General features: G+C 42.4%; 1 protein-coding gene across 2 annotated transcripts; it reads left to right on the top strand.

Annotated features, from left to right (window-relative positions):
- The first annotated feature begins 120 nt into the window (after positions 1–120).
- On the top strand, positions 121–20,139 carry LOC131557715 (RING finger protein 151-like). Of its 2 annotated transcripts, none has more exons than XM_058805145.1 (7): positions 121–220; positions 4,397–4,510; positions 5,461–5,684; positions 6,911–7,050; positions 8,008–8,170; positions 9,540–9,660; positions 10,618–20,139. In XM_058805145.1, exons 3-7 carry the CDS (start codon positions 5,479–5,481, stop codon positions 10,849–10,851), a joined length of 864 nt encoding a protein of 287 aa, XP_058661128.1. In that variant the 5' UTR covers positions 121–220; positions 4,397–4,510; positions 5,461–5,478; the 3' UTR covers positions 10,852–20,139. The 2 variants fall into 2 exon arrangements, with proteins under 2 accessions (XP_058661128.1, XP_058661120.1); XM_058805137.1 differs by having other exon boundaries at positions 7,978–8,170.
- Positions 20,140–22,645: the final 2,506 nt, after the last annotated feature.

Below are 22,645 nucleotides of genomic sequence, written 5' to 3'. Positions count from 1 at the left end.
GCGCGTGCGCGCTGCGCAGCCTTCCTTTCCCGCCGGGCGCGCGTGCGCCGGGGCCGCGCTGCGGGACGGGACCCGGGACAGACAGACGCTGCCGTGCGCGTGCGCAGTGCCGACCTGCGGCGTCTGTGCCACACACAGCATGGCGGAGCAGCCGCCCGCCGCGCCGCCGTCAAGCGAGAGCGGCCGTAAAGGGAAGCTGGGCTGCGCGGCGGCGGGCGGGGTGAGTGGCGGGGCCGCGGCTCCGAGCGGGCCGGGGGCAGGGGGGCCCGGCGGGGCCGGGCCCGGGCCCGGGGCGGGAGGCGCCGCGCGGGGTTTGTGCTCAGCGGTTGTCAGGGCCTGCGCCGGGCCGGCGGCGGCATCGCTGCCGTGTGGGGAAGGGAGCGGGAAGGGCGTGTGCAGCTGTAAGGGTGTTTGCCGCTGCCCGCGGCAGCGCAGGTGCTCTGTCTTGGTGTCGGGTCGCTCCTCCAGGTGTTTCCAGGCCAGCTGTGTGCTCTGTGACCGGGATCGTTGCCCGTCCCTGAAGCGCCTTCCCGGGCCGAACCCGGGGGCCTTTCCCCTGTTAGCTGTACCGAAATCCGAGAGGAGAGAGCTCTTCTGACCCTGGGCTTGGCTCGGGGCGGCAGAGCCCGGCCCTGCACCTGTGACCGAAGGTGGTCACAGAATTAATTAGGTTGGAAAAGACCTCTAGGATCACCAAGCCCCTTCCAATGGCTGACCACCCTTTCTGTGAAAACATTCTTCCTGCTGTACAAGCTGAATCCCAGCCGTCGGCACAGCCTGAGGCGCTGGCCTCTCATTCTGTCACTGGCTGCCTGGGAGAAGATACCGGCCCTCACCTGGCTGCAGTCTCCTTTCAGGCGACCCATAAAGTCCCCTCTGAGCCTCTTTTTCTCCAGGCTAAACAACCCCCAACTCCCTCAGCCGCTCCTCATAGGACTTGTTCTTCAGATCCTTCACCAACTCCATTCTGCAGATCCTTCGCCAGCTCCATTGCCCTTCTCTGGACTTTGGTCTGTGCCAGGCATGTCATGGATGGCATTGTTCTGAGTAGGCTTTGCAGGACAGCATGTGTCGTACAAAAATGTTCTTTGACAGAATAGCTATAGTAGTTATGTAGCTCCTGGTACAGGCCTTAAATTGGCTCATAATTTTTATATAAGCTTTTTTTTGAAAAAAAAAAATCCGTTGTTTGCATCAGTGTAAGGTGGTGTTGCTGTTCATTTATTCTTACCCTCCTCTGTACCTTTTCTCTTACACAAATGTTCATCCAACTCCCCAGTGTACCAGTCAGGGGAGCTGAGCTGAGGGAGTAGCATCCCTCAGCATCCTTGACTGCTGCTGTCTTTCTTCCCTTTCTGCCCTGGCTGCAGTTTCTTATGCCTGGTCATGCCCTGCTTACACAGTCCCTAGAGCTTTTGCTGAGCCATCTACAAGAAATTCTAGCCTAACTAATCAAGTCAGGGTATGGTTGTCTGTATGGTGAGTTGCATGGGCCAGTTCAGGAAATGGGCAAATTAAATGTTCTCACTGATTCAAAGGAGGGGGTGGAGGGAGGTGGGGAGCACATTTATTTGTGAATAGATAGGCTTGGACTACTATAAGAAAACTGCTAAAGTTAATTTTTTTTCCCCCAGTTCAGTCTTAAAACAATTCAGTTACTGAGAGTGATGCATCAAGTGCCTTGTACAGTCACAGCTGAAGGGGTGAGTCTGCCCCTTTGGGCACTGATGCTGGCTTGAAGTGGCTTACAGTGTCAGAGTGGCAAAAAGCACACTGAAATATTGGGTCTGTATAGCAGAAGTTGTGAAAATAAAGACTGAAGAAATGTGATATCTCAGTGTCACCTATCCCTGGGCCCTGCATGGACTCTGTTCCTGCAGCATCTCTGAAAATGCTCTCTTAGCCATGCACATCTGTAGTTCTGGCGTGGTTCACTCCAGACTTTCAAACAGTTTTGCTTTGTTTTGTCACATGAAAAAGAAGCATTTTTTAAAAATCTGAAGCTACTGCAGATGCAAAAACGAAGGTCACTAATTTCATTTCAGTGCCCTGACTTTCACAGTGGAATAGCTTTGGTTAGTGCCAGGCATTTAGCATGCTATGAGATGATGTGGGAAGTACATCCCACCTGTATTCTCCCTGTTACCCTACCCACACCAAATCTCTGTTTGAGGGCAGTGAAGTCTCAGGGCTGGTTTTGGATATGCATCTGCCCAGCAAACCATGTGGGATAACAACTGTTGAAAAATCACTTGATACCTCTGAAGTCTGGAGGAGATTTTTGCTTGTCCAGAACTGCAGGGAAAAATAAAACATATGAAACAGGAAGAGGCAAATAGCATGTCAGAGTTTGTGTGCTTTCTCTCCCAAACAAAGAAATCTCTGCACAATGATACCCTTACAATTTATGCACCCTTCCCTACATGATCTTCACATGGCCCTTGTCGTCCAGTGGTGATTTTTGCTCTGGTGTCTTCTAACAGCTTATTGGGCTCTCTCTCCATGTCCATGCAGGCAGTTAACTGTTCTTATCTCGAGTTGCAGCTTCTGCTGATGACCATGAGCTCCTTATCTCCTGCTTTGTGCTGCTTGTGCACCTGCTCCCTGGTAGAGCATGGGAAACTAAAATAAAGTCCTAGACTCAGGATAAACATTACTTAGCAACAACTAAAACATCGGTGTGTTGGCAGCATTCTTCTCATTCTAAAGGCAAAGCACAGCTCTGTAGCAGCTACGGGAAAATTGCTAAGGAAATTAACTCAGTTCCAGCCAAAAGCATGTCCAGGCAAAAGTCCACAGCTTTCAGCCTAAGGCTTCCACCAACCCAAGCTACATATGCTAAGCAAGTAGATATAAGCAAACAGCATTCTAAATCACACAGTATTATTATTAGTAGTAGTATTATAATTCTAAGTGACTTACTCTATTTAGAAGTTATTTGCTTAAGCTAAGCAACTGACATCTCTCAACAAAATAATTTCTAGGTGCAATCAAAAAAGGAGTGTGACAATTGGTGAATTGCAATACAATTGGGAAAATAAGTTTGAGGCCAAATGGAGAAGTGAGAAGTTTCTGGGGATAAGCAGAAGCTGAAAATTATCTCGTTTTGTGGTAAAGATACTGGGTAAAGTGATCTGTACTGCTAAAGTGCATGACATTCATCAGATGCTCTGCCTCTGCTTATTTTTTACTAAGGTGCATCTCTTGAAGTTGATAAGAAAATAAAACATCTCTGATTATTCAGGTCAGGAAACTTCTACTGGAAGAAGTCTGGGACTTCAGTAACAGCTGCTGGCATAGGTCCCAGAGCCATGGCCACAAGGGTTCCAGCACTGTGTTTTGCTGCTCCAACATGAGTCTTCAAAATGTCCTGAAGAATCCCCCTTGACTGTATTTTTTCCTCAAAGTTCCCATCCACTCTTCATTTGAACTTCAGTTTGGCTGGGGCTTTATACATCCATATATATTTATATACTGATGCATATGTATATAATATATATATTTTGTTGTTGCTGTTGCACTTCATTTCTTGTTAAGCACAAATAAAGTTTTTTTGTTCCCCATTTGATAAAAATACTCTTTCTTGCATTCTGTTAGTCTTCAAACTTGTTAAAATATGCTGAAGAGTGTCTTGAAGACTTGATCCTCAGGGACTAGTAGTGTTTGTGCAAAATGTAGCTCACAGAATCCACAATTCCACTAGAACAGTAGAGTAGAACTCTAGGACAGTAAAAGTGCTTAGTTTTTCTCTTACCTGTCCTTCAAAGTTTTCTAAAAGCAGAATCCTCTGGGATTCACCAAACCAAATCAAAGTGTTAGGCTTACAGTTCATATTATCTAATCTGTATATGCAGTTTAAGTCCTCTAGCATAACTGAAAGGGTTCAGTAATGGCATTTTTTATGATGTTTTAAGTGAGCAACTCTAGTTATGCTACACAGCAATGATATTTGCCAATGCAACACACTTGACTGTAATAGTTTTGTTTTAAAAATGAACTGCGTGTCATGACTGGGTTAGAACAGGTCAATAAGGAACTTCTATCTTGTTCAGGAATATAATTTTACCAGATTTCAGTTGCTACTTTTCAATAATACTAATTCTGTTGTCTTCAGTCTTACAAACAAAGCTGGCTTCAAAATTGATCATCAGCAGGGTGTTCAGTTTTTTGATAAATATCTGCATCAGTAGTAATTGAAACAGAGACTGATGATTATTTTTACCCTAACCTAGTCAATTCTCCTGTGTTGAATTATAGGTTTTCAGTGGCTTGCTTTGAAAAATTGGTTTTAAGGGGCTGTTAGGACAGCATCTATTCAGTAGCTGGCTTGTTAGGCATAGGACTCAGTCACTTAGGAAACACTACTGAGTCTTACTCTTTGTAATTTTTCTCATAGGCATAATAAAGCAGTGAAGAGAAACTGAAGGAAGCATTACATGCCTTACTGGTCAGAAAACTGTTTCTGAAGTATTTGGGCAAACTACATATATATGTAGTAAAATCTACAAAGGTAAGATATCTTCCTTTTCTATTTTATTTAGAAAATCTCATAACTTATGAAAACCTCTTTCATGAGGCTCAGTGGGTTTACAAAATAACTTTATATGTCAAGTAGCAATGTGGAACCTAAAACTTATTCTTTTAAGCAAGTTCTGTGGAGTCTTGCCAAATTCCACAAGGTGTTTCATTATAGGATTTAGATGAAGGCAGATTGACCATTAATTCTTCTTCACAAAGCTTTCAAATCCATTCAAAAGCTTCTCAGTTTTATAAAATAGATCATGTAGGAAAAGACAGTAGCTCTTCATGATTTCAGGGTTAACTGCAGTTTTGATTTCTTTTACTTCCTGAATATTAAGTATGTCATTAAGCATGTGGAGATTTCCTCTGAAATGGAGGGCTACAGTGACTAGAGAGTCTTTTTTTCAGTATGAAAACAATATCTTAAGTGATGTGCAGTTCATGAATCCAGGATTTGCTAGCTGAAAGTGCCACAGCTATTGTTGGTAAGAACACCATTTTGTAAGTTTGTTAGGCATTATATCAAAGATGTTAAAATGGAAAGCAAACATTTGCTTTTGAACTTGTGTGATGTTTCTGCTTCAGGTAGAATTCATGTTAAAAAAAAGCTGTATGTTTCAGAGTGGCTGCTACAGTTATGTTCAATAACAGCATTCAGAAGAAGTGCAGCTCCACTGTCCCAAAGTCTTTGCTTTCATAGTTCAGAATTTCTTGATAGAAAATTGTGATTCTGACATCCAGCAGTACAATTCTCAAATTCCCTTAAATCTGAAAGTCTCTGAAGTGTGTAAATGTTTGTTTGCATTCACACATTCACTTCTTTATTCACTGTATGGTCTCCATGTTTTTAGAATTGCTGTCAGGCCTCTTTGTGGATCTACCCATAGAGATTCAGCACAAAGATTGCTTTATTTCTCTGTGCTTGGGGTTTTTGAGCAGGCTGAAGGTGTGGAGAGCATGGGTTACGACATTGAGCGCTTCGTGGGCTATGTCAATGAGGGGCTGCTGTGCTCCATCTGCCGAGACGTGTTGGAGGATCCGCTGCAGGCTCCCTGCGAGCACGCTTTCTGCACTGCCTGCATCCATGGCTGGCTTGTTCATCACAGCAACTGCCCTGAGGACAGACAAGTCATTGATGTGTCTTTGCTACGACCTCTCTATAGGTACCCAGTAATCTTGCTGTGTGTTGAAATTACATGAATTTAGGATTTCTCAGTTTTGCTTGCACAGCTTCATCTCCTGTCAATACTGTTGCTCAGGCTGTCTTTATCCAGTATGCCTGTGGCAGACACCAACTACTTACTTACAGGAAAGCATTAGCATTTTCTATTTATTATAACTGTTAGGGTATTAGGATTTCAAAGCTGAAAGGACACTTAGTTTGTTCTCTACCTTTTTATATCTTGAATGTTGATTCCAGATGCCTGTCTGGATATTGTTCTGAATGTCCTTTATGGCACCAAAACTTTTCCATACTTGATTTTACAGAAAGCAAGCAAAGCGACTCTTGATGGCAGTCACTACACACTCTGTATCTCTTTTCTTTTCAGACTTAGTTAGGTGCTGTAGTGGGGTTTGTAATTTACAATTCCTGGAGATATTAACCAAATTTATGACCTTCAAATCCTTTTTAAAAAAGATCTTTAGACATAGGAATGTCTGTTGTGAGCCACCTTGTCATGTAAAGTGGGCTGTTCTCACTAGTGCCTTCTATAATTGGTCAGGCAGTTGGACCATATGATTGTTGTTGGTCTTCCCCAAACAAACTGTTCTATTTTAAACTGTAATTCCTGCTACTGTCAGAACAAAACAGTTTCAACAGTAGATGCTGCTTGCTGGTTAACATCTGCATTATCTAATCTTGCTCAGATTAACAGTTATGTATTTATAGTCTCCAGCTACAGTAAATTTAACGTTGTTAGTACTCATAACATAATTTTTCATTCAGGAGATTTTACTATCTGGAAGTTAGCTATAGTGTAGACAGAGTACTAGAGTTTCATTTTTAGATTGTTTTGTCTGTACTCACTGTAGTCCTTTAGTCTGGCGTGTTTAGAAACACAGAACTTAAATAGCAAATGAGTAGCCCTGGTGTTTGTTATTGATAATATCTGCTGAGCCAGTGAAAGGTCACAATTAAAAATTATTCAAAAATAAAGATTTCATTTGCACGTTTAAATTTGGAGACTGAATATTTCATTCTTTCTTTCAAGCTGTTTTTTTTTGATATGGTGACTTGAATTCTTAAGCAAATATATAAATTCAGCTAGTTACTCACAATTTTTCCTAATGGAGATTAGAATCTTGCTTTCTTTTCCCAAAAGTTGAAAATAGAAATTTTTCAATAATGTTCCCAGATTTAAGAACAAATTCTTTTCTTTGCATGTAGATATATGAAAAATGATTTAAACCGTCTTCAGCTACATTGCAGAAACAGAGAGTATGGCTGTGAAATGGTTTGTTCTCTGGAGTCTATAGACAGGCATGAAAGGGAGTGTGAGTACAGTCAGATACCCTGCTCCAATGCTGGTGAGTAACATTCAAAGAAGTTGAATCCTTTATATTAAACAAACACGTTTGTCATCTTCCTGTCAACAGAACTGCAATAATGGCCATTATTTCCTAACAGAAATTCAAAGCTTTGGCACAATCTGCCCTTTACAGCAGTGTTTTTGAACAAAATATAGTACCAGTTTATAGCAGTCATGATGATTAGCAACTGTTTCTTATCCAAAAACTAACCAAAATGAATATGATGAACTTCAAATGTATGAAAATGTAGTAGTGCATTAGTTTTGTTTTCTGTCAAATTATGAGTTTGGTTTCCAATTCTGACTGCATGTTTTGATGTTTGAATGAATGCAGTAGCCCCTGCAGAAGACCTGGGGATCATAATTTATTTATAAAATACCTGATTGCCTGGTGCATGTGAAGCTGTCAGCTCTGTGACATAGCATTAACAAGAACATATCTTGGAAATAAGAATTACTCTAAGCTAAATTCTAGTTAGAATTGTTCATGTTGAGATTTTTATTTAAAGCAAGACTACACCTCCTGAGAAAGAAACATACCTCTAAAAAGGAACATACTGTTAAAATTTTCCAGTTGAATTCATTTGAAATGTTGTCTGTTCCTAGATAAAGATAAAATCTAATTAATGATGCTAAGGGCTGCCATTGTAATCAATTATGAGATGACGAAGGTACTAGAATTGCTCTGCTAGAAGTTATAATTTTCCTCTTATAATTTTATAAGTTATTATAAGTGACTTCTGCAGATAATTGATTCACCTGTTCTACTTCCTACAGAAACAGCAGTGTTTTACAGATTTATGTATTTTACTGTGTTTTACAGATTTATGTATATGTCATATTTCATGTCCTAAGGAAATCACTTCTCTCAGCTTCCTTTCTGGAGTGATTTTGTTTGGAATGACTGAGAGTGCTTTTGTTGTAGATGCTGTCTTGCCTTGCTCCCCCTGCTCAGGTTGCACGGTGCAGATCGAGCGGCGTAACCTGGACGGGCACCTGGCGGTGTGCGAGTACCGGAGCCGCGAGTGCCCCAACGGCTGCGGCTTCACCATCCTCAGCGCCGAGGACACACAGCACAACTGTGTGGCAGAGCTGAGGACTGAGCTGGAGCTGCTTCGGTACAGAGCTTCTCTTTCTCTCGGGGCTGGGCTGGGCTGGGCTGAAAGTCACTGCATGAAGCACTTTGAAATACTAGCACTGCATTCTGGTATGTGTTAAATGGGCCATTAATTACTTGATGCTAATGGGCCAGGACTTTATCATGTGTCAGCATGGACTTTAAATTCTTGCTGGTTTGATTCTTTTGTTGTTGGGTGTTTTTTTCCAAGTTACCATAAATCTTAAAATACCATTGCTTGCAGTTGAACAGAATTGCAAGCTTACCATTTAAAATGACAAAAAACCTAAGAAAATGGAAGCTGGCAATTTAATTTTTCCATTGGCCTCTTATACAGATGAAGCCACATTATTTAAGAATTGTATTTAGTTTATGTTTTTACAGATTGAGAAGATAAAAATCTATAAGTATTTTGGCAAGTACAGGTAGATTCAACCACTGAAGCTCTAATTATGATGTTTTTTTTAAGTTCTGGTAGATAAACAGTCAGTGAATATGACTCTTCTTACCAGCATCATTGTTTTCCTCTTACGTAGGTTTCTGTAGCTTTCCCTTTGTACTATATTCCAGTTGTACTTTGGTTTTTTCCCCCACTTGTGCTCCTTCCCATTTGTATCTTTCAGCTCCTAAGTGTTGTGCTTTTGAACACTGCTGTTAAGTCAGGCTCAAATATGGTTTAAATGCATTTAGACCAAGTGATTCTGCTGCCTGGTTTCTGAGCTCAAAAGGTTAATGTAGTGCCATCTGGTTTTGGCTGTGGAGCTGTGTGAGTGACTAGGCTGTAACAGTTTACTGCATACTGTCATTTAGTGTCCACCATAAAACTGAACGAGCTTACGCAGAACCATGGAATCATTTAGATTGAAAAAGAGCTTTAAGATCATTGAGTCCAGCAGTTAATCCAGTGCTGCCAGGTCCACCACTAAACTGTGTCTGTAAGTGCCTACCATGTCCACACACACAGGCTGTCTCACTTCCTTACATGTTTAGCAGCACTATAGGATTCAGACTTTTTATCTTGGCTGCTTCTTATTTCATAACACTCAGCAAGCACATACTGTAGGCAAACACCAGAAAATCACTTAAAGTCATAAATACACCTTCTTGAGCTCTGGGAATATTTTATTTGAGGAGTATGATTTGACTGTCCCTCTATAGGCTCCTCATGGGCACTTTAATGCCCCTGGGCACAATGCACTTCTTTATGCTGTTTTTCTTTTTAAATTAATAAATCATGCCTCTACAGAGGCATCCTGTAGAGCTTGATGGGAATCAGTTCAGTCTGCTTGGCTGCAAGAAGGCTTTCTGGATTTTGAAGATCATTCTTTTCTCTGCTTACAAGACTTAACAAGGAGAAATAAACTTTTTAGGTCAGAAATGATCTGCAGAGTGGAGGAGGCAAAACATGAGATGGAGTCGAGGTTAGATTCACAGAGAAGGCATATGGTCCAAAAAGAGAGTATTCTGCAAAATGAAATTGAAGAACTAAAGGTAAATACAATTTTTTTTTCCTCTTTTAACAGTCTAGCTTTTTGCTTTTCCCAGTTGCAGTTTCTTATTTTGTAAATAAAGTCTCATACAGAGGAAAATGGCATTAAGTATGGGGAACAAAACCATCAAAGCTTTGCCAGGTTATCTCTGTGGAGAAGCAGGCTGGATTCTGTATTCCTGTGGTTTACTGCTTCAGGTTCACTGGAGCTCGCCTGGGTACTCCACCCGTGTTCTGTGCATGCATAACATTGTCAGCAGATCAATCTGAAACTGATTTCAGTGTCTAAATGTAGAGTATGCATCACAAACTGGATGTAATTAAACATTCAGCCCCATTTTAATTGCTATCCAAAGTGGCTTAATCCAGAGCTTACACAGAGCCCTACTGCCAAGAGTGGTATTTGCACTGTGATCAGAAGGTTGGAAAGATTCACAACAAACTTCATCAAGTAACAAGCAAGGCTGTCTTATCCTTTTATTCGTCCTCTTTTTATTATATCACAAAAAAATTATTTTTAAAGCAATCATTTTTAAAGCTTTTAAAAAGTTTTTTTAAAATTTATAGTTCACAGTTTTATTTTTACTGGATTTGTTGTTATATCCTTGAAGAATGTATCTGAACATAACCACAACCATATTTTGTTTGGATTCTTGAAACAGAAAATAAAAGCAGCACATAGGTAAATTGGCTGTTTCTTATCATACTTCATAAGAAACAAAATATGCAAACAAAATGTTTTTGAGAAACATATTGGAATCTTTAGAACAAGACCATCCCACAAGGTGAATGCTGGATTGTGTCTCAAATTGTTTACATTTGTTGCACTATCAAAAAAAAAATTTGGTGGTTTTTATTCTGAAGATTGCATCACCCAACGCACGTGGCCAGCTCGACTTCATTGCAGCATCATTAGAAGAGAGTTTGTTTCTTGCAGTAAACTTGTGTTTGCATTTCAGAGTCAGATGTCACGGCTGATGTCAGATGTGCGGTCTCTGATGGCTGCAGAGAGGCAGCACCGCCAAGAGCTGGAGCAGGCAGAGCTGGAAAAGCGGGAGTTAATGGAGCTGCTGAAGGGGCTGCAGAAGGACTGCAGATTGACTACTACAGAGGGAAGCAGGAAGTCAAATTTCCGTCCTTTGACACGACTAGAGAGTGTGAAAAGAAAACCTAGGGAAGTTACAGTTATCTAAATAGTACTAAGCTCAAAAAGCATTTTCTTCAAATACTGGCTTCTGGCAAACTACTTTCTTTGAATGATTGGCAAACTTTATATAATTTCTGATTTACTTCGGTTTTTTTTAAGTCTTAATTAGAACTGTATTTCCTTTGGGGCCATAAAAACAAACAGAAGATTTTTTCCCCGAGGGAATACTGGTCATTAAAACCAGTAATTGGAAGACATAATTTTAGCTAATGTTTTTATAGAAAGGGAAAGGAGTCTTGTTCTCTCTTTACTGCATCACTTACAGGAATTTTTCAAGACTGAAACTACAGCCTTTTAAAGTCAAAGATATTGACTATTATGGACCAGGAAGAAAAAAACATTTCAGTATCTCTTTCTGAAACAAAAAAGCAAATGTGACCATTTGGGATGTACTTAATTTGGGGAAAAGTAAATAGTAGAATCAGTAAGTCAGTAATAGAAATTAATAAGATTTTGTTTGTTTGTGGTCAGTAGAAAGTCTTATTTCAAAGATGGAAAGCAAGCACTTTAAATTGTAATTCTTCTGCTATGTAACAGCTTTGGGTGAGGTTGACTATTGCTTTAGAGCTTCTTCTCATTTCTGAGGCTGATAACACACTTAAGAGACTAATACTGAAGCCTGAGGTAATAGAATAACCTTTAAACATATGTGTGAATAACTTTGAGTTTGTGGGAATGGATCTGCTTCTTACTTAAAACTTTGAAGCTTTTATATGTGAAACTATCAAGTATTTCTACAGGAACTTTTAAGCATAAGACCAGTCATTTGGTACTCAGTGTCTTTAAAGTATATATAGATACCTCGAGTATCCTTAATTTTCTTGTGGCAGGTTTAAGGCTACTTGATATGCGCAAGAGATGAATATTTGCACAGTCACTTGGGCTTCAGACATCTGTGTTAGTGCTCAAGCAGGCTTCAGGGAGTGCCAGAGCCTGGCTCTGTCATCAGAGGGTAACAGAACACCTGGGTGGAAGTAGGTCAGTGATCTGCTCTACTTAGCAGTACAACTCAAAAGTGGAGGTGGAAAGATTAAGGGATGTTAGAGCATCTGAGGAAGAGATTGACTGATAGAGCATTCTCTGCCTCCCCTGAGGCAAATGTACCAGTCAAATGCACCTCAGAAAGGGGAGGGTCACTAGAGATGAACCTAGGGTAGCAGGTCTGTGATGCAGGCAAAACCATTGGCCCGGCTAAAGTGCATCTACACCAGCACACAGTGTGGGCAGCAAGCAGGAGGAGCTGGAAGCCATTGTTCAGCAGGAGGGTTTTGATGTTGTCACCATCACAGAAGCATGGTGGGATGACCATCATCATGGGAATGCTGCAATGGCTGGATATAAGCTCTTTAGAAGAGACATTGGCCATCGTGAGTCAGTGAGGAGCAAGGGGTGGAGCTTCTTGTGTTGCTGCTGAGTGGCTGATTATAAGAGGTCTCTGGGGAGTGCGGGACCAGAGCGGGCAAATGGGTGTGGTGAGTCTCTGGGGCGTATACAAGGCAGTGTGCGCGGCAGTTCGCGCAGGCAGGGCAAGCAGGCAGGGTTGCCAGCTTTCTTGCTAATAAGGAGTCCTCTGTATCGTTTGAGGTCTTTCTGCTGCCTGGTTGTGTTTGAGGTGTCTGTTAGTAATGGTTTCTACACGGTCAAAACTGTGGCTGGTATAAGTGTAAATGACCAAGTTGAGCCCTCCAAAAAGGATGTGTCTGTACAGACCCATCCATGCCCAGAGTGTTTGAGGTTATCAGTGGCTTCAGGGAGTGTTGTGGAGGAGACCTGACTGCAGTGTGAACAAGTGAACGACCTCCTTTCATTGGTGGCTGAGCTTAGGGAGAAAGTTGAAAGGTTAAGGAGTATAAGGGAAAGTGAAAGGGAAATAGACTGGTGGAGTTCAGCCTTTCCATCTTTAAGGGAGCCCTCTGACCGAGAGACTGAGGACTTATATGCCTCCCCGTCTCAGACAATAGAAGGGCACCTGGTAGATGAAGAGGAGTGGAAATGAGTCCCCATTTGGGGACGTAATAACAAAAACTCCTCCCCATCCCCATCATCCAGCCAGGTACCACTTCAGAATAGCTATGAGGTCCTGGATGATTTAGGAGAAAATTGTCTGCCCAGTGAACCCGCCAATTATGACTCATCTGTAAGATGGATCACTACCTCTAACATCAAGAAGAAAGGAAGGGTAATCATAGTAGGTGATTCCCTCCTGAAGGAAACCGAGGGCCCCATATGTCGACCAGACCCATCCCACAGGGAGGTCTGTTGCCTCCCTGGGCCTGGGTACAAAATATCACTGAGAGACTTCCTGGGCTGATTCAGCCCTCTGATTATTACCCACTGCTGATACTCCAGGCTGGCAGTGATGAGATTGAGAAGAGGAGCGTCAAGGCAATTAGAAAGGACTTCAGGGTACTGGGTCAAGTAGTTGATAGGGCAGGAGCACAGGTAGTGTTCTGCTCAGTCCCTTTGGTGACCAAGGAAAACAAAGAAACAGGAGAATCCGCATCATCAACAAGTGGCTTAAAGGGTTGGTGTCATCGACAAAATTTTGGATTCTTTGATCATGGGGAAACTTTTACAAAATCTGCCGTACTGGAACCAGATGGGGTACATCTCTCTATTAAGGGCAAAAGGTTTTTAGCTCATGAACTGGCAGACTTCATTGAGAGGGCTTTAAACTAGATTTGAAGGGGGAAGGCGAAGCAGCTGAGCTATCTGGAAGCAGGCCCAAGGGTTGCAAGGCCAAGTTAGGGGTGAAGTCAGTAGCCCAGCTGAGCTGTGTGTATACCAATGCACACAGCTTGGGCAACAAACAAGAGCTGGAGGCCATGGTGCAGCTGCAGAGCTGTGATGTAATTGCCATCACGGAAACGTGGTGGGATGACTCACATAGTTGGAGTACTGCACTGGATGGATACAAGCTCTTCAGGAGAGACAGGAAAGGAAGAAGAGGTGGAGGGGTGGCCCTTTATATTAAGCAGGACTTTCAGTGCCGTAGAAATTGAAACTAATGATGATGGAGTTGAATGTCTATGGGTAAGAATTAAGGGGAAGGCCAACAAGGCTGACACCATACTGGGAGTCTGTTATCGTCCACCCGACCAGGAAGAAGAGGTAGATGACTTATTCTATAAACAGCTAGGTAATGTTTCAGGATCATCAGCCCTTGTTCTTATGGGTGATTTCAACCTACCAGACTTCTGCTGAGAACTTAATACAGCAGTAAAGAGACAGTCCAGGAAATTCTTAGAGTGTATGGAGGACAACTTTCTGTTGCAGCTGGTGGGTGAACCCACCAGGGGAGGGACTATGTTAGATCTGCTGTTTGCAAACAGAGATGGGCTGGTGGGAGATGTGGTGGTTGGAGGTCACTTGGGGCAGAGTGATCATGAAATAATAGAGTTCTCAATATTTGGTGAGATGAGGAGGAGCACCAGTAAAACTCTTGCATTGGACTTCCGGAGGGCAGACTTTGGCCTGTTTAGGAGACTTATTCAGAGCGTCCCTTGGGAAGCAGTCCTAAAAAACAAAGGAGTTCAGGAAGGGTGGGCATACCTCAAAACAGAGATCTTGAGGGCACAGGAACAGACTGTCCCTGTGTGCCGAAAGATCAGTCAACGGGGTAAACGTGCAGCCTGGCTGGGCAAGGAGATTTTGAAGGAGCTTAGGAATAAAAAGAGGATGTTTTAGCTTTGGAAGGAGGGTCAGGTCTCTAAGGAAGTATTCATGAAGGCTGCTGGAGCATGCAGAAAAAAAATTAGGGAGGCCAAAGCTCAGTTTGAACTTAAAATGGCGACTTCTGTAAAGGATAATAAGAAATGTTTTTACAAATACATTAATGCTAGAAGGAAGGGTAAGACCAGCCTTTGTTCTTTATTGGACAAGGAAGGGAACTTAGTATCTGCAGATGAGGAGAAGGCAGAAGTGCTTAATGCCTATTTTGTCTCAGTTTTTAGTGGGAAGATGACTTGCCCTCAAGACACCTGCCCGTCTGGGCTGGTTGATGGTGTCATGGAGCAGAATGGTCCCCACATTATCCAAGAGGAGGCAGTCAAAGAACTATTGAAATGCTTGGATATTCATAAATCTATGGGACCAGATGGGATCCACCTCAGGGTAATGAGAGAGCTGGCAAACGAGCTTGCAAAGCCCCTCTCCATCATTTACCAACAGTCATGGCTCACTGGTGAGGTTCCGGATGACTGGAAGCTGGCCAATGTGATACCCATTCACAAAAAACGTGCAAAGGAAGATCCTGGTAATTATAGACCAGTCAGCCTGACCTCAGTACCTGGCAAAATAATGGAACAGTTTATATAAAGTGCCATCACACAGAATTTACAGGATGGCCAGGGTATCAGACCCAGCCAGGATGGATTTAGGAGGGGTAGGTCATGTTTAACCAACCTGGTCACCTTTTATGACCAGGTAACCCGCCTAGTGGATGCAGGGAAGGCTGTAGATGTTGTTTTTCTGGATTTCAGCAAGGCCTTTGACACTGTCTCCCACAGCATTCTCCTAGACAAGCTGGCAGCCCGTGGCTTGGACAGGAGCACTCTTTGCTGGGTTCAGAACTGGCTGCATGGCCGGGCCCAGAGAGTGGTGGTGAATGGTGCTGCATCCAGCTGGCGGCCAGTCACCAGTGGTGTCCCTCAGGGATCTGTGCTGGGGCCAGTTCTGTTTAATATTTTTATTGATGACATGGATGAGGGTTTAGAGTCTTTCATTAGCAAATTTGCAGATGACACTAAGCTGGGAACGTGTGTTGATCTGTTAGAGGGATGTAGGGCTTTGCAAAGGGACTTGGAACAGTTGGATGAATGGGCAGAATCAAACGGGATGAAGTTCAATAAATCCAAGTGCTGAGTCCTGCACTTTGGCCACAATAACCCCCTGCAACGATATAAGCTGGGGACGGTGTGGCTGGACAGTGCTCAGGTGGAAAGGGACCTGGGGGTGCTGATTGACAGTCGGCTGAACATGAGCCAGCAGTGTGCCCAGGTGGCCAAGAAGGCCAATGGCATCCTGGCCAGTATCAGGAACGGTGTGGCCAGCAGGAGCAGAAAGGTCATTCTTCCCCTGTACTCGGCACTGGTGAGGCCTCGCCTGGAGTATTGTATCCAGTTCTGGGCCCCTCACTTTAGGAGGGACATTGAGATGCTTGAGTGTGTCCAAAGGAGAGCAACGAGGCTGGTGAGGGGCTTGGAACACAAGCCGTATGAAGAACGACTGAGGGAGCTGGGGTTGTTCAGCCTGGAGAAAAGGAGACTCAGGGCTGACCTTATCACTCTCTTCACCTTCCTGAAGGGTGGCTGTGGTGAGCTGGGGGTCGGTCTCTTTCTCCAGGCAACAACAGACAGAACAAGAGGACACAGTCTCAAGCTGCGCCAAGGGAGATACAGGCTAGATTAAGGAGGAAGTTTTTCACAGAAAGAGTGGTCAAATACTGGAATCATCTACCCAGGGAGGTGGTGGAGTCACCATCCCTTGATGTGTTTAAAAAAAGACTGGATGTGGCACTTGGTGCCATGATCTAGTTGAGGTGTTAGAACATGGGTTGGACTCAATGATCTTAAAGGTCTCTTCCAACCTAGAAATTCTGTGATTCTGCTCATCTGCTTAAGGTTAGGAAGGCTCTGCAGACAGACCTGGACAAACTCAATGTGTCAAGGACAAGTGCACGAGGTTCAGTAAGGTGAAGTGCTGGGTTCTGCTCTTGGGTTGCAGCAACCCCATGCCGTGCTACAGGCTGAGGGCAGAGTGGCTCAAGAACTGTTCAGCAGAAAGGGACTTGGGTGTGACAACCAGCTTAATATGAGCCAGCATGTGCCCAGGTGGCTAAGAAGGCCAATGGCATCCTGGCCTGTATCAGAAATAGTGTGGCAGGGATTGTCCCTCTGCACTTGGCACTGGTGAGGCCACACCTCGAGTACTGTGTCAAGTTTTGGCCCTTCACTTTAAAAAGGAAATTGAAATGCTGAAGCATGTCCAGCAAAGGGCAACAAAGCTCATGAAAGGTCTAAAAAGCTTGTCTTGTGAGGAGCATCTGAAAGAGTTGGGTTTGTTGGTCTAGAGAAGAGGAGGCTCTGGGAGGACCTTTTCACTCTCTACAACTGCCTGAAAGGAGGGTGTAGCCAGGTGGGGACTGGTCTCTACTACTGTGTCCACAGGGAGGGAATAAGAGGAAATGGCCTTCAGCTCAGACAGGGGAGATTCAGATTAGATGTTAGAGAAAAAAGTTCACTGTTATGGTGGTCAAGCATTGGAATAGGGTGCCCGGGGAGCTGGTTGGAGTTACCATCCCTGGAGGTGTTGAAGAGTTGTCAGGATCTGGGGCTGAGCAATGGTTAATGGTTTAGGGGTTGCAGGGCTAGTTCTGGGCTGACAGTGGAACTTGGTCTCTCCCACCCTTGATGATTCCATGATTCAGAGTTTGCAGTTGGATTTTTTAACAGACCCACAAATAAAGGAGGGGTTTATCTGTAAGCTCTGCATGAGAAATCTGTTCAAGGACTTTCTCCAAACTTTTTACACAGCCTGTTCATGTTGCTTTCAGTGGTGTAACCAAGCCATATTCTCAGCTCACCAATGGAGTAACTATAGAGATACCTGGCCTTCTGTTTGCTGAATGCATTAAATCAGTTTTGGAGGCTCAGGAAGATGTGTGCAGGTTCAACAACCCGAATATGTTAATTTTATCGTTTAGAAAGCAACTGCATTACAGTGCATGCCTTGCTGTTGCTCAGAGCAATGCTTTTATAGCTAATAGCATAACCAAAGAGAAAGGCAGCAATCTTCTTTAGCACAGTCTGCATTATGAAGATCTGTGGTTAGAGCTGTCTGAATTTCAGGCATTAATAAATCCTTCTAACTTGCCCTTTCGTTAGTACCACTGAGGCAGATGTGCACATATTCAGGTCTTGAGTATTTAAAAACTGGTCTTGTGTATTTAAAAACTGACATAAATAGCTCTTCTGTAAAGTAATTGAGAGTATTTGGGGCACTAGCAATCTCGCCAATTCATGCCATAGCACATCTCTTAAGCAGCCATATTTAATAACCTAAAGCAGTAAACCTGTAGCTATAATTTGGGAAGACTTTCATTCACACTAAATGTTCAGGGGCCACTTCACTTACATCAGTGTGTATTAAAGCAATAGGTAGAAAGTAAGAATGCTGTTTATTCTTGTGTTCTGAACAAGCAAGCTGTGAGTGTCTGTGCCCTGTGTGACATTATTGCAGCATTCACACTAATTTTCAAGCTTTTTCACAGCACCAGAGATTTCATGCTATTAGATTCAGTTAGTGCTTTTCTGTGTACTGTAACTGTGTGGTTGTGATGTGACTTTATCTACTTTGCCTAATGTAAAGACAAAAATTACTTTAGAATCCATTAGAACTTGATGAGCTGGATCATCTTTCCTGAGTCAGAGGGCAGTAACCCAATCTTTTCTGTTCTGACCACAGAAGAAAGCAAGCTATTTGCTCTGTGCGTTCCCCATAATGGGATCTCTGCATTTGTTTGCTTTAGAAACTTCACCCACACATTTATGACTAAATTCCTCCTAGTATGGGAAATAGGGTTTATTTAATGTTTACCTAGCATTTGACCTGCTGTCTTTTTCCTAAGTGATGGACGTGAAACTGTGAGAAAGCATGTCCTAGGTGCAAGGAAGGACTTCCTGCTGTGCTGTTGAGCTCTGACAGTCTGAACTTCCAATGTGGAAACGTGGCAGTGCTTTGGGTCCACAGCTGCAGCATGGGCTGTCAGTTTGGGCTTCCTTTAGCAGCAAACAAGCACTTTCAGAGATGTTTTAAATAGGCACACAGTAGCTAATGGCATCAGGACCCTCTGGTGACTTTAAGCTTTATGCCATTCTTCTGGGTTGGTAATGGTTCTGCACTTCAGATTTTCCTCTGCTAATGAACCCCTCAGAGGGTGGCATTGCTGAAGTATCATCATCATTTGACCTGTCTTACAATTGACTAGACTGACATTAAATAGCCTGTTATGTTAATATTTCATCTACTTCTTGCTTTTCCAGTCTCATGTATTATGCAGCTCTTAATAGCAGTTGGCAGCAGCAAGGGATTTTTTTTTCTGTCTTTCAAATAGTCTCTTAATCCTGTTCACAAAAACTAAGAGACTCCAAATATTGTACTAGACTTGACATAAGTTAAAGACATTCACTTGAAAATGATACTTCCCTAGTCATGATCATACTTTAGTATTATATGAGACACCGCTGAAAGTGCATTACAGGAGGATTCCAGCATGGAATTACTGGTATTACTGTCCTCATACTAAATCACACTTTAATCAGTTCCATTTCCTCACAAGTGGAACTGCTGCTCCAAGTGTACCAGTAACTGTGCAAATTGTTGTATTTTGAATTGCTGCTTCTGTCTCTTTGCACCTGGAAGAGGGAGAGCAGAGAGAGAACAAGTGTGGTGTGACTGTTCCTTCTGCCCAAAAGCAGAGATGTGGCCTCACCAGCTTGTGCCATCAGCCAGCTTACCAGTGTGAGCTGCCAGCCTGTGGCAGGGAGTTAACATGGCATTAGAATTAAATGGGGATTAAATCATGGTCCACAGTTAGGTGGATACACAGTATCACAGTACCAAGCCTGGGAGATTCAGAAACAGAGCTCAGAGCAAGTGGTTAAGTAAGGTATGTGGAACTTGTATAAACAAGAGTTTCTTGGCAGCATAGAAGGGAAGGGAATTGCACAGTCAAGCAAAATACCTGCTATAGTCATGTATTTTGGCTGGCCAAAAATGCTTTTATCTGAACTGTTCTTAGGTGTTTGTATGAAGTAACGTTTTAATAGTCCCTGGTTGCAAAGAGTTCCTACAATTTATAGAAATTGGTAGCCTTGCAAATGAAATTTTCCAGGTGCTGTCCTCTTGGATGTTTCTGGCATGGTGCTTCTCTACAGCCACTTTCCTTCGAAGTGCTGGGTAGTATTGACAGGAGCAGTACTAGCCTTGCCTTTCTCTGTACTGTTGTCAGGTGGAGTACGGTAGGTCAGGGAGATTTTAGCACGCAGAAGATGCCTTTATCAAGACCTACAATTCTATGCAACTTTCTATTAACTGAGTAAACACTGAACTGTCTTCCAGCATTATGGGTCGCTGCCAGTCTATTTACATTTTCTACCTTTATATGCACAAGGATAAACCAGCAGTCAACAGATCTTAATCTCTAGTGTGTATAAGAAATGGTAACACTTTGTATTACTTTGAAGTACACTTTGTATAAAAGTTGAACTAATAAAGGGTCTACACCATAATTAACACACTTTGGTTCACTTCATTCTGTACAGGAGTACCTCTTTATGACATTTAGGTACACTGGCCTGCAGAGCACAGGAGTCACAAATGCACTGCAGTCACAGGCTTGCTGCCCTGGAATAGGCAAGGCTGCATTTTCCCTCCTAGAGGAAGCAATAAACAAAGCAGGTGTTCAGTCAAACTATCCCTTCTCCAGATTTCCCTCCCACCTCAGATGGGAGTTTCTGAATCGGATGAGCTTCGAAGGCAAAGCACTGGCAAAAATTTGAGAATTCCTGGAGTACGACACTCCAGTCCTGCACAGACAATAGGACAATGAAGGGGCAAGGGAAGAACTCATTCTCTGTCCATCAACCGCAGGAATCTTACCCCTAATGCAATTTTTTTAATGGCCACTACAAACACCCTGGTGGAGACATGTAAGAACAGCAAAACAACAGAGCTGTTGTATTGCTTAAACATGAGCAATCCAGACTTGGGGCACTCAAGCAGGAATTTGCTGCATGCATTCCTCTGCCCTCACTGACTAGACCCATTCTTACCTGCTGGAGGAGTTACTCAGCAGAAAAAAAAAGGCTGAAAGCCAACATGGCACAGAGACCAGCCCAGATCTGGGCTGATAGCCTGTTTATCTCCTACACCTCTCCACATGCACCTGGCCCTCAGCCACATTACAGACTGCACAGCAGCTAAGGATTCTGGAAGCAAAACCAAATGCACACAACTGGTCTCACCCTTATGCCACACACAAACTGTGCCTTTGTCTGTCCATGCTGCATTGGAGATCTTTTCTGCCTCACTCACTCTTCCAGTCAGGAAACAAAACTTGAAAATGTCTTTTAGCCAGAGTATCAAAAGCAAAATTGAACACTTCTTTGAAGTGTTATTTACTTATGGTAGCAATCTCATTTTAAAAAGCAAACCAAGTAACACCTGAGTTTTAAACAGCATTATTTCATGCTGAATTTATCCATGAAAGGAACCACTTTGTATTGAAGGGTCACAGAACTAAATTCAATAGTAAAAAAACCCAAAACCAATAATATACACATTCTTTTTTCAAGTTTAAATTTACATAGCTTTCATACACCAATGTAACCAACCCTTTATTTCCTCCTAGTTTGAAAATTTCTAATGTGACATGCTGTATATTTTAAACTTTGAAGAACCAGTACTGAATATTTACATATTTATTCCATGCTTGATACTTTACTTTTCATTTCTAATTCCCTGACAGAAATCAAATTATTTATATCCCTGCTAGTTTTGAAAACAGTAAAATTCTAAAAAAATAACCACCTTAAACACATGGTATAAAGGAGTGAGTCAGCTTTAAAAATATTTATGCAGTGCTCCTTAAAAAAATAGCATTAATAACAGTAATGCCTGTGAAAGCTCCACCCATTTTAGTCATTATTAGTAAAATTACATCTCCCTCGTATTTTACCATTCAGAAAATTGTTTAGCTTCCAATCCAAATCCGTCCATGTTATTTTAAACAAGGTTAAACCCTTTAAGAACTGATATTGCTCCCCACAGGTGAACCCAGTCAGTTCATGGGCGTTCCCCACTTTCACTGGTTATTCAATCACCTCCCAGGCAGTGGGACAGTCTCAGAGTCTCCATGCAGGAAAAATACAGCTATAGGGGCCTTCTGTCTATCAAATGAAAAACCTACTTAATTTAGTCAGGCAGTATAGAGGTAAAAAAAATGTCAATTTAACATAATACCATACTTTAGAAACACCTGAAATACGATACGGGCAGTATTTGAGTAAGACCCCTCTTTAGCACTTCTGTAGTGTCAACAGACCAAGCATAAGTGAAAATCAAACTAAGTCTTACAGTGGAGCTCATTTGCAAATATTGCATGTGGCCTTTAGGCTACGCCACCCTGTCCAAAAATGCAATGGCTACTGAAAATCTGTTAATTCTATGAAACCCACGGAGCCCAAAGGAATGCAAACACATAAAACCTTACTTCACTGAATTCAATATGAAAATTAATTCAGAATTTAATCGAGTAGTGATATTTCTTTATGAATTCCTACTCCTCCTTCTTCTCTTTGCACTGTATCTCAGTCTAATCACAGGAACAAAACTCCAGTTCTTTATAGACTACATGTTGGCTCAGGTTACACACCTGTCTCTCTGCCCTCTTCTCAACTATGTTAGGCAGAGGAGAGGGAGGGAACAAATTAACTCCAGGTACTCTAAGGGTATGAGTATTTACTTTTTAACTGAAAGTATATGCTGCTTTCCAGTCAAATAACTCCTGTCCTCCTAATGCATGAGATGGAGTTGTAAAGTAAATGATGGAATGTTGACTTATTCTTCCTGAAGTTAGTGACAGACTTTATTCAAATTTTACCTGGTGTGGGACTTAGAAGTTTCTAATCTCGTTTCCCAAGATGTACAACAAAACCTACATAAATTACATTGACATTTGTATACTTTAACAGATTAATTATTTTCAGTTATTCTTCCTT

The sequence above is a fragment of the Ammospiza caudacuta genome, chromosome 1 (assembly GCF_027887145.1).
Source record: "Ammospiza caudacuta isolate bAmmCau1 chromosome 1, bAmmCau1.pri, whole genome shotgun sequence".
Lineage (NCBI taxonomy): Eukaryota > Metazoa > Chordata > Aves > Passeriformes > Passerellidae > Ammospiza > Ammospiza caudacuta.
Note: the sequence above shows the minus strand (reverse complement) of the source record. Positions and strands in the feature narration are given on the sequence as shown.

Coding starts and splice junctions, on each gene's coding strand:
- LOC131557715 (XM_058805137.1), top strand. CDS start 5,479: ATGGGTTACGACATTGAGCGCTTCGTGGGCTATGTCAATGAGGGGCTG. Junction 8,171..9,539: donor ACTGAGCTGGAGCTGCTTCG/GTACAGAGCTTC, acceptor TAAACTTTTTAG/GTCAGAAATGATCTGCAGAG. Junction 9,661..10,617: donor ATGAAATTGAAGAACTAAAG/GTAAATACAATT, acceptor TTTGCATTTCAG/AGTCAGATGTCACGGCTGAT.